Genomic DNA, 11,639 nt, shown 5'->3' on the forward strand with positions numbered 1-11,639 from the left:
TCTCACGACAAGTTGTGAGATCTTGTTTGTTTATTTGAAAAAGGGTCTCACTGTGTCTTCTGGTCTTGTTTGTTGAGACAGGGTATTACCGAACTTGTGAAATATTTATAATTTTGTTTTTTCCTTTCTTTTTTTTTAATATATTTTATTTATTTATTTATTATGTATACAATATTCTGTTTGTATGTCTGCCTGCAGGCCATAAGAGGGCACCAGACTTCATTACAGATGGTTGTGAGCCACCATGTGGTTGCTGGGAATTGAACTCAGGACCTTTGGAAGAGCAGGCAATGCTCTTAATCTCTGAGCCATCTCTCCAGTCCTGTTTTTTCCTTTCTTTTATTTTCTTTCTTTCTTCTTTCTTTCTTTCTTTCCTTTCTTTCTTTCTTTCTTTCTTTCTTTCTTTCTTTCTTTCTTTCTTTCTTTCTTTCTTTCTTCAAGACAGGGTTTCTCTGTAGCTTTGGAGCCTGTTCTGGAGTTCACTTTGTAGACAAGGTTGGCCTCAAACTCACAGAGAACCGTCTGTCTCTGCCTTCTGAGTTCTGGGATTAAAAATATCTATTATAGGGGCTGGAGAGATGGCTCAGAGGTTAAGAGCACTGCCTGCTCTTCCAAAGGTCCTGAGTTCAATTCCCAGCAACCACATGGTGGCTCACAACCATCTGAAATGAGATCTGATGCCCTCTTCTAGCTGCAGACACACAGACAGAATATTGTATACATAATAAATAAAAAAAAATATCTATTATATTTCCTTCCTTTCTCGTCCTGTGAGAGCAGACAGGCAGTCACAGGGTTAGAAGGACGATGGCTCACATGTCACTGCCCAGCTGTGGACGCAGAGGACAACACCTGGAAGTCAGCTCTCTTCTGTCCTGTAGGTCCTGGAACTGGTCAATTTAGTGGCTTTATCCACTGAACTTCCCTGCCATCTATCTATCTTTTTCTACTTGCTCTTTGGTTCTTTTGAGTCAAGGTCTTACTCTGTTACCAAAGGCAGCTTCATGTTGGAATTTCTCCGGCTTCAGCCTCCCAAGGAGCGAGCACCACACCTGTCTGAAAAGTTCCTTCTATCACATGATGTGCTGTGTGTCAGCTCTCACGCTCACAGAGCAGATAATATTTTGCCAGTTTTACTGATAAGGAGTCAGATGCTCGCTGGGCCATGGTGGCACACACCTTTGATTCCTGCTCTTGGGAGGCAGAGGCAGGCGGATCTCAGTGAGTCTGAGGCCAGCCTGGTCTACAAAGAGAGTTCTAGGACAGCCAGAGCTGTTATACAGAGAAACCGTGTCTTGGAAAAAACAAACAAATAAAAATAAAAAAACCAAAAAACTCAAACAAACAAAAAGGAGTCAGATGCTCTTGGCTAAAAAATAGTAATTTCAAAATTTCAGGGGTTGTTTTGTCTTGGTCTAGTGTCTGATGGTCCAGGAGTGTACTTCAGGTAGACAGTGGAACTGTGCTAACACAGTATGAGCCCTGTGTGCCTCCTTTCAGGACACATTGGGAGGTGAATCAGAATTCAGATGTGTGCTAGTTTTGCTTTATTTGACTAAGGAACTGGGCCGAACTGGGAAGAAGCTAGCACGTACCAACAACTAGAGCAGTGTTGTGTGTGTACATATTCACATTTTCACATCTCTCATATTGGCTCCTGGCAACCCAGAGAGGGCAAGTTAACTTCTCTCAGATTACTCTGTACTCTAACCAGGTGGCCACACCTTTAGTCCCAGCACTCAGGAAGCAGAGGCAGGGGCATCTCTGAGTTCCAGGCTAGCCTGGTCTACTTACAGAGTTCCAGGACAGCAAGGACTATATAGTGAGATCTTGTCTCAAGCAAATGAAAGAAAGAAGAGGTGCTGGAGAGATGGATCAATGGTTAAGAGCACTGATTCTCTTCCAGAGGACCCAGGTTCAATTCTCAGCACCCACATAGCAACTCACAACTACGTGTAACTCTAGTTCCAGGAACCCAACACCATCTCACAGATAAGATACCAGTGCACATAAAAATAAATAAATAGTTTTTAAAGAGAGAGGAAGGAAGGAAGGGAAGATATTGATATATGAACCAAACATTGGCCTTTTTTTGTTTTTTTTTTTTTTTGTTTTTTTTATTTTTCGAGACAGGGTTTCTCCGTAGCTTTTGGTTCCTGTCCTGGAACTAGCTCTTGTAGACCAGGCTGGCCTCGAATTGTTTTTTTTTTTTTAAAGATTTATTTATTTATTATGTATACAGTGTTCTATATGAATGCAGGCAGGAAGAGGGAGCCAGATTTCATCTTGGATGGTTGTGAGCCACCATGTGGTTGCTGGGAATTGAACTCAGGACCTTTGGAAGAGCAGCCAGTGCTCTTAACCTCTGAGCCATCTCTCCAGCCCTGTTTGTTTGTTTTTTGAGACAGAGTTTCTCTGTGTAATAGCTTTGGCTGTCTTGGAATTCAATTGTAGGCCAGGCTGGTCTTTTGTTTGTTTGTTTGTAGACAGGGTTTCTCTGTAGCTTTGGAGCCTGACCTGGAACTAGCTCTTTTTTTTTTTATTTTTTTTTTTTTTTGGTTTTTCGAGACAGGGTTTCTCTGTGGTTTTGGAGCCTGTCCTGGAACTAGCTGGAACTAGCTCTTGTAGACCAGGCTGGTCTTGAACTCACAGAGATCTGCCTGCCTCTGCCTCCCTAATGCTGGGATTAAAGGCGTGCGCCACTGCTGCCTGGCTGCAGCCAGTGCTCTTAACCTCTGAGCCATGTCTCCAGTTGCTCAAGATTTCTTTTTTCTTTTTTTTTTTTGGTTTTTCGAGACAGGGTTTCTCTGTGGCTTTGGTGCCTGTCCTGGAACTAGCTCTTGTAGACCAGGCTGGCCTCAAACTCACAGAGATCCGCCTGCCTCTACCTCCTGAGTGCTGGGATTAAAGGCGTGCGCCACCACCGCCCGGCTAAGATTTATTTTTTCTTAATTGTGTGTGTATGTAGATGTCCACTTGGAGTTACAGGTGGTTGTGAACCTCCCCTTCCCCATGTGGGAACCGAGACCTGATCTCAGGTCCTCGCTAAGAGCCCAAAGCCCTCCTATCCTCTCCAGCCCCAGATATAAACCAAACAACCTGGCTGGGTTTTCTTGAACTTCCCAAGCCCATCTTTCCTGTTCAGGCTGTAGCTTGGTGAAAGCAGATTGCCTAGGTTAAGCAGGTCTCAGAAGAAAGCAGAATTGTTTTTGTTGACATCTTTGGAGACCAAGAAAGGTGGTTAAATGGGTTTGCAGGGGCTTTCCAGCAGGCTGCTGCAGGCAGAGATGGTGGAGTGGGCGATAGTCATCTGCTGTTTGTGCTAGGCCTGGAAGGAAGTTCTGTTTCATCTCCCTTAGCTTCCCCCTTTACCCTGATGAATCAAATTTTGCAAAGGAAAAAATAACTTCTCTAGTCCCATGTCAGATGAAAGTAAAGTCAACAGATCTGTGTTATACCATGGTGACTAGAGTCAGTAATGATGAATGTTCTTACAGCTCAAAGTCACTGGGAGCGCCTCCCACTCTCACGAATCCTGCCCAACTTTTCCTTAATCAGTCTATGTTTGATCTACTGGAAATCAATTTCTCAGAGTGCACTTTAAGTGTTCTCATTATAAATTAATATGGAAGGTAGTAGATAAGTTGATTAGCTTGAGCTAGCCCTTTTGCAGTGTGTAGATATACAAACACCATATATTTCAAAGAATCATCTTATATACCATAAATACAAATTTTATTTAACATTTTTTGGCCGGAGGGGCGGTTTGAGACAGGGTTTCTGTGTTTAGCCCTGGCTGTTCTGGAATCACTCTGTTGATCAGGCTGACATCTAACTTACAGAGATCTAGCTGCCTGTGCCGCCATTGCCTGTCACATTTAACTTCTAACTTAAAATCTGGGGCTGGAGAAATGGGTCAGTGGTTAAGAGCACTGTTTGCTCTTCAAGAGGACCCTGGTTTCATTCCCAACACCCACATGGCAGCTCACAACTGTCTGTAACTCCTGTTCCAGGGCATCTGATACCGTCCTCTGCATCTGCAGGCATTGCATTACATGCTGCCTAGATCTACATCCACACAGGCAAAACTTAGACATATAAATACATAACTACAAATTGTATTGTTTTTAGTTAAGTGTAGGTATGTCTGTCTGCATGTTGGTATGCACACATGAGTGCAAGTGGCTACAGAGGTCAGAGGTGTTGCATGCCCTGGAGCAGAACTTAGAGACTGATTTGGTCGCTGAGAATAGAATTTGGGTCCTCTGGAAGAACAGCAAATGCTCTTAAACATTGAACTGCTATCTCTTTAGTTTCCTATTCAACTCTTTAAATATTTATTTTATTTTAAATGTGTACACACATATGTGGGTATGTACATAGTCAGGAGGAGGCCAGATTCCTTTGGTCCTCATGGAACCATAGTTACAAGCAGTTGTGAATTGCACAACAGTGATGCGTATGCTGGTGCTGGCCACAACACACTAGTAACTGCTGAGCCCTAGCTGGCCTTGAACTCTGTAAGACCCAGCCAGGACTTGCTCAATGGAGGCCAGAGTCTCAGTAATTTACCCTAAGGCAATACCTGGTTCCAAGAAAGACCGTAAACTGAGATTTCCCAGGCACCACCCAAGAACAGACCATGGGAAGGAAATTCTTAACATTCCAACCATTGTAGATAGGATCACCTGCCAGCACACGTTCACCAGGACACCCCCCCCCCCCAGACAGGGGTCCTGAACCTTAGAGATCCCTCACCCCCATCTTTACTACAATAAAAACTCAACTCTAACTGAGCCTGGGGCTCTCCGATCACTCCAATACATTGGACACAGAGAAACCAAGTTTGCAAACTTGTGTAGGAATAAAGGCTCTTTGCTTTTACATACAGGACTCGATCTCCTAGTTGGTTTTGGGGGATTCCGTGAGCCGGGCATAACAAATTCAAAGATCACCCAGCAAATTTTCATTTATTTTTATTGTCTGTCTGGTTGTCTGCGTGGTACCACTGGACACATATGTGGAAGTCAGAGGAAAACTTGTGGCACTTGGACCTCTCCTTCCACCATCTTGGTTGGGGGCGGGGAGAATTCAATTAAAAAACACAGGCTTGATTCATAGAACACTAAGTTGTGGGGTCAGGAGAATCCAGGTTGAGCAAACAGTGAAGGTATGGAGAGAAAAGGACATTGGTGAGCAGGCATGGTGGTGACACTTGAAAGGCTGAGGCTTGACTGTCCTAACTTTGAGAACAGTTTGGCTACATAATGATTTGCAAGTGTGAAGGAGACCTAAGACAATAAATAAATAAGTAGAATAAACCAAAGGTAGAAAATGGCAATGCATGGCAAGGAACAGAATAGGACTTGGGGGTGGAGGTGAGCTGGAAGACAAGGAGAAAATCCAAAGGCACGATCAATAGGAAATTGACATATGCTTCTTCATGGGGTTTCAGCAACTCCTAACCTGTGTCCCACCATTTCTACACCTACTCTGAGAAGCAAGGAGGCTGCTTAGAAGTCAAATGGGCCACAAGCAGTCTAGAAAGGATCGTTTTATTTTAATTATTATTATTATTTTTTTTTGGTTTTTTTTTTTTGGTTTTTCGAGACAGGGTTTCTCTGTGGTTCTGGAGCCTGTCCTGGAACTAGCTCTTGTAGACCAGGCTGGTCTCGAACTCACAGAGATTCACCTGCCTCTGCCTCCCAAGTGCTGGGATTAAAGGCGTGCGCCACCACCGCCCGGCTAATTATTTTTTTTTTAAAAGGATCGCTTTTAAATCATGCCTTCATTCTTTTCCAGTCCTGCCTCATCTTTTTTGTGTGGGCTGGCTAGGCAAGCCAGGCAAAGAAATTTGTCCCAAAAAGGTAATGATTCCCCTCTGGCCCAGTTGCGCACTGATGCAGCCTGAGATAGAAAACTCCGGGGCCAAGGCAGATATACTAAGAGATGTGGGGAGAAATACTTGAGAGTATGGATAGGGAACGGGCCTGCAGACTTTCAAGCTCCCACTTTTATCAAACTCTTTGTGACTGGCCAACTCCTGCGGCCAGCTCCTCCGTAGACGCGAGCCAGACCCACCGCCCTCGGGTCTTCCCGCTAGTCCCCTCCCGGCTTTGGCACCGTCTCAGTTTGTCGCCTGCCCAGCCCTCTCCTATTCCCAGGTTCTAATTGCTCTTAACTCACGTCACTCCAGGCTAAGCTCCTCCCACCCAGTGCAGTCATTGGCAGTCTGGTGCGGGTGCGCGGAGGCGGAGGGGGGAGGGGGAGGGGAGAGGGGTGGGGAGGGGGCGGGAATTCCCGACGCCAGGCCGGAACCGAGCGTCTGCAATGGAGTGAGACCCTCGGGAGGTGAGTGCGGCCTCTCCGGGCTCTGGTTCTAAGGCAGCTTCCAAGGCCTCCCAGGGTAGGAGCTGGGGTCTCTGTTTTAACATTCTTCATCCGCGTCCTGTGACGCAGGCGACCTCTGACCTCACTTTCGAGACTTCCAGACACTGTCCTCAGTGCCGTCTTAGCCTGTCCCAAGCCCCTCTCCCCTGGCTGTCTGCCTTGACTACCTGTTATTTCCGGGAGATGGCTCTGGGGAGTGGGCAGTGAGAGAGTCATCCAGCACCCAAGTTCGCCCGGTTTCAGATCGTCCGTGAAGCCACCCCGGACTTCTTCCCACAGCTCCAACCTCTCCGCTCTATGCTCTTAGTGGACTGTGTGTGAGCGAGTGGTCTCTACCTTTCTTAGGGGACCACAGCTCCAGGTCTAACTTGGAGTTTGCCCCTAGTTTTCTGCGGTCTCCAGGTGAAAAGAGTAATGACATATCTGTGTTGGCCTTCTCGGGCCTCAGTTTCCTCCTTGATGGCTCGCTGAACTGGGAGAGATAAATTTGAAGGAGGAAATGCAATGCCCTGGTGTTGGAGTAGATGAGTCACTCCAGCCGGGAAAGGCCAGAAAGTGGCTGGGCCGAGGGAAGTACGTTTTGCTGACCAGCCTTCCCTTTCCATTGACCCCTTCTTTCCTGTGTGACCGTTCTCACCCATGCTAGTTTTTTCTTCGTAGGTCTGACAGTCACTGATACCACAAGCATCATGGGGCCCTGGGGGGAGCCAGAGCTCCTGGTGTGGCGCCCAGAAGCAATAGCTTCAGAGCCCTCAGTGCCGGTGGGGCTGGAGGTGAAGCTGGGGGCCCTGGTACTGCTGCTGCTGCTGACCCTCGTCTGCAGCCTGGTGCCTGTCTGCGTGCTTCGAAGGCCAGGCGCTAGCCATGAATCCTCGCGTGAGTCTCGGCGGCTCTGGAGCTGGGGGAGGTGACTGAGGAGGAGCAGAAGGCGGGAGTGGACAGTGCTTCTGTTGGCGTGGGACTTTGCAGAGTTTGATTTGGTTATAATCCCGTTTGTATTTCACTCTTGCTCAGCCTCGGGCCAGAAAGCCCTAAGTCTAGTGAGCTGCTTCGCAGGAGGTGTCTTTTTGGCTACTTGTCTTCTGGACCTGCTGCCCGACTACCTAGCTGCCATAGACGAGGCCTTGGCGGCCCTGCATGTGACGGTGAGCACTGACCTTAACATGTGACCCAGAGCAGAACATGGTTATGTAGGTATTTTCATGGCTCACTCATGACTGTGGACGGCCTTAGTCTTGAGCCTGTGAGTTGAGGATTTCAGGAACAGGGTATAATTTTCTGTGCATTTTTTCTTGGATGCTGGACCTAGTGTGACCCTCTGTGCTCAGGACAGTGAGGACCCTTATCAGGTGTATGAACTACTCTGGGTTTTGCGGTTGTAGTTACCAGGAAGCTAACAATGCTCTAAGAATCATGTTTCGGCCATTATCCCTTTGTCCCTCCTTCCTTCCCTTTCTCCCTCCCTTTTCCTTTTCTTCTGTCTTTTTTTTTTTTTTTTTTTCGAGACAGGGTTTCTCTGTGGTTTGGGAGCCTGTCCTGGAACTAGCTCTTGTAGACCAGGCTGGTCTCGAACTCACAGAGATCCGCCTGCCTCTGCCTCCCGAGTGCTGGGATTAAAGGCGTGTGCCACCACCGCCCGGCTCTTCTGTCTTTTTGAGACAGGTTCTCAGTGTGTAGCTCTGGCTGGCCTGGTACTTGTTATGAAGACTTGCTACTTGCCTCAAATTTGTAGTGATCTTCCTGTCTCTGCCTCCCAAATTACAGGTTTGTGCCACCTCACCCAGAATTCTTGTTCTTTTTTATTTTATTTTTTTCAGGGCATGATCTCTTTATTATGTAGTCCTGGCTGTCCTGGAACTCACTTTGTAGACCAGGCTGGCCTTGAATTCAGAGATCCACCTGCCTCTGCACACACCACCACCTCCAGGCTATATTTTATGTCTATTTGCATATGTTATGCATAGTAATGAATTTTATTATTACATTTCATACATATAAAGCATCTTGGCTATATTCACTTCCATTCTTGTCTCCCGCTCACATCATCTTCCTCCCCATCTACCAGCTAGCCCCCTTCTGTTTTCCTCAGTGTGTGTATTTAAGTATAGCCTTGACCCCATGAGTTTAATTACGGTTGCTTACGTGAGCATGAGTGAGGGCCCTTTCTTTTGATGGGGTCTAGCTGTGTAGTCCAGCTAGTCCAGACTACTCAGGCTCTGAGTTCTCCTGTAGTAATTTCATGGATACGGGTGTGCAGCAGCATAGCTGGTTCATCCTCACGTAGAGGCTGAGAGAGCTCACTGCAGATCTGGGAGGGTAGGAAGTAATCTCCAAGGGCCTGGTGTTCTCAGGGAAGTGGTTAGGTCCGAGGCATAGAAACTCACTGTGAAGCTGGAAGTAACGTGTCCTACCACGTGCAAGGCTGAGGCAGGGTGGTCGTGAGGATTTGGAGGCCAGTCTGGGCTTCAGAGTGAGGCCCGTCTCAACTCTGTTTGCCTCCCAAACAAAACATTCCAAAAAAAAACCCCACATTATAGGAAAACCTGAGACAGCTGGGTTCGGCAAAGTCATCTCAAGTTCTTTCGTTTTTTCCCTGTGACTGATTGACCTGTGTCTCCACATGACTGTGAATGTCCCTGTGACATGTAGATTTGTGGTGATCCTTTGTATGCTTACATGTAGCACTGTGTGCACCTACATCCATGACCCTCAGCCAGGGGAAGTTTTGCCCCTTAGGAAACACTGACTGGGTAATGTGCGGAGACAGTCTTGGTGGTGGTGGTGGGAACATCGTGCTTGCTATTGATCTGGTGGGAGAAGTCAGAGGAGCTGCTCACTCTGTGTACGGCAGTGAAGACAGAATTATTTATCCCGAAATGTTATTAGTGCCAGAGTTGAGACATTTTGCATAAATGGTCTGCATTTAACATGACATGTGTGATATCACATCTGTTCCATTATGTGTTGTTCTGTGTCTGTGTCACCAAACGATTTCATCACTGTGTGACCAATAGGGACCCTGGATCGGTATGTATTCTGGGCCTCTGCCGGGCTTTGAATCTGACTCCTTCCCATTCTTGTCCTGTTTCCTGAACTCCTGTCGCCACCTCTGTTCACAGCTTCAGTTCCCCTTGCAAGAGTTCATCCTGGCTATGGGTTTCTTCCTGGTCTTGGTGATGGAGCAGATCACACTGGCTTACAAGGAGCAGTCCAGTCCGCCACATCCAGAAGAGACGAGGGCTCTGCTGGGAGCAGTGAATGGAGGGCCTCAACACTGGCATGATGGACCAGGGCTCCCCCAGGCCAGCGGAATTCCAGCAGCGCCCTCAGCCCTGCGTGCCTGTGTACTGGTCTTCTCTCTAGCCTTGCACTCTGTGTTTGAGGGCTTGGCTGTGGGCTTACAGCGAGATAGAGCTCGGGCAATGGAGCTGTGCCTAGCTCTGCTGCTCCATAAGGGGATCCTGGCAGTCAGCCTGTCCCTGAGGCTGCTCCAGAGCCACCTTCGGGTACAGGTGGTGGCTGGCTGTGGGATCCTCTTTTCATGTATGACACCTCTGGGTATTGGGCTCGGGGCAGCTCTGTCAGAGTCAGCTGGGCCGCTGCACCAGTTGGCCCAATCTGTGCTGGAGGGAATGGCAGCTGGCACCTTCCTCTATATCACCTTCCTGGAAATTCTACCCCAAGAGCTGGCCACTTCTGAGCAGCGGATTCTCAAGGTCATCCTGCTCCTAGCAGGCTTCGCCCTGCTCACTGGCCTGCTCTTTATCCAGATCTAAGGTGCTCAGATAGAAAGGGCAGGGGATGCTGACTGTCAGGTGCCCCTGTCCTCCCTGTCCTTCCCAGTTTGTGGGAGGTAGAAAAGAGGACCAAAGAGTTCTCTGAGAGGTAGGGATGGGACATTTGAATTATGAATAATGAGAGGGAAAAGGGCAGGTAAGAGGCTAGCCGCAGGCCTGAAGGACAAGAAGTAGCCAAGCCACTAGAGATACAATCAGGTGACATTAAGAATGAGCACACTGCTACAATCAGAGGTCAGATACTACACCTGGAGACAAGCTGACAAGAGAACTGCAGATAGGCATCCCATGGCTTTGGGATAAGTCAAAGTCCTGTTGGTTCTAGCCCATTTCAGCACTCTGCCAGTGGAAGTGGTTCCTCCCACGTTCTTCCTCCTACTCTTCTGTATGTCTTTTCTACCGAGGGACTAGTGCCAAATGGTCTCTGCCAGTTTTTGTAATCTATCTGGCTTTGAGTGAGTGTCCTGCTCACTCCTTTTTTCTTTTCTTTTCTTTCTTTTTTTTGAGACATGGTTTCTCTCTATCCCTGACTGTCCTGGCACTTATTCTGTAGACCAGACTGGCCTCTAACTCAGATCCACCTGCCTCTGCCTACCGAGTGCTGGGTTTAAAGGGGTGTGCCACGCCCAGCTCACACCTGTATTTTTTTTTTTTTTTTTGGTTTTTTCGAGACAGGGTTTCTCTGTGGTTTTGGAGCCTGTCCTGGAACTAGCTCTTGTAGACCAGGCTGGTCTCGAACTCACAGAGATCCGCCTGCCTCTGCCTCCCGAGTGCTGGGATTAAAGGCGTGCGCCACCACCGCCCGGCCTCACACCTGTATTTTTAAAGTGCCAAACACCCACCTGCCCCCTTCTTTTTTAGTTTCTTCAAAACAGGGTTTCTCTGTATAACCCTGGCTGTCCTAGACCTAGCTGTGAGAACCAGGCTGACCTTGAACTCAGAGAATTCACCTGCCTCTGCTTCCTGAGCACTAGGATTAAAGGTGTGTGCCACCATGCATGGCTCACCTGCTCCTTTTCTGAAAGCACAGTGGTGTGGCACACCCGGCACCTCAGTGGAGGAGACCTACTTTCTCTGAATTTGGGCCCCACAATTTGGGTGGAGCAGAAATGTTTGCTGAATTGGTCAGGAGTGAAGGGAAACGAGGTACTTTTGACACCAACCACTACAGAAAGTGGAATGGTGCCCTATATAATAAACATTGACCTGCCAAAACTTTTTATATCTGAGGGGGGCAGAACCCCCCAGGATTATTTTTGGGGGAGGGAGGGCCGTACTCTGTAGAATCTATTTTACTAACTGACCTGTTTTGGGACGTGTTACCCAAATAAAAGATGTTTCTCTACCCCCGTAAGGTATCTGATTCATTTGGTGGGAGGGGTGTGGTGGTGTGTGTGTTGTGACCAATCTGAGAGGGACCTGAATCCCAGATGCTTACATTTGCTTTAAGGT

The 11,639-nt window shown here is 47.7% G+C and overlaps 1 protein-coding gene across 1 annotated transcript; it reads left to right on the forward strand.

Moving 5' to 3' along the window:
* The first annotated feature begins 6,296 nt into the window (after positions 1-6,296).
* Positions 6,297-10,823, forward strand: Slc39a1 (solute carrier family 39 member 1). Its single transcript, XM_057792863.1, has 4 exons — positions 6,297-6,351; positions 7,051-7,266; positions 7,405-7,535; positions 9,510-10,823. The coding sequence occupies exons 2-4, from the start codon at positions 7,080-7,082 to the stop codon at positions 10,164-10,166; spliced, it is 975 nt and encodes a 324-aa protein (XP_057648846.1). The 5' UTR covers positions 6,297-6,351; positions 7,051-7,079; the 3' UTR covers positions 10,167-10,823.
* The last annotated feature ends 816 nt before the right edge of the window (positions 10,824-11,639 follow it).

Source organism: Chionomys nivalis, chromosome 18 (genome assembly GCF_950005125.1).
Source record: "Chionomys nivalis chromosome 18, mChiNiv1.1, whole genome shotgun sequence".
Classification (NCBI taxonomy): domain Eukaryota; kingdom Metazoa; phylum Chordata; class Mammalia; order Rodentia; family Cricetidae; genus Chionomys; species Chionomys nivalis.

What these genes read in the sequence shown, in the direction of transcription:
- Slc39a1 (XM_057792863.1), top strand. Translation starts at nt 7,080, where the DNA reads ATGGGGCCCTGGGGGGAGCCAGAGCTCCTGGTGTGGCGCCCAGAAGCA. An exon ending in CGCTAGCCATGAATCCTCGC is followed by an intron (nt 7,267 to 7,404) that starts GTGAGTCTCGGC and finishes ACTCTTGCTCAG; the next exon opens with CCTCGGGCCAGAAAGCCCTA. An exon ending in TGGCGGCCCTGCATGTGACG is followed by an intron (nt 7,536 to 9,509) that starts GTGAGCACTGAC and finishes CTCTGTTCACAG; the next exon opens with CTTCAGTTCCCCTTGCAAGA.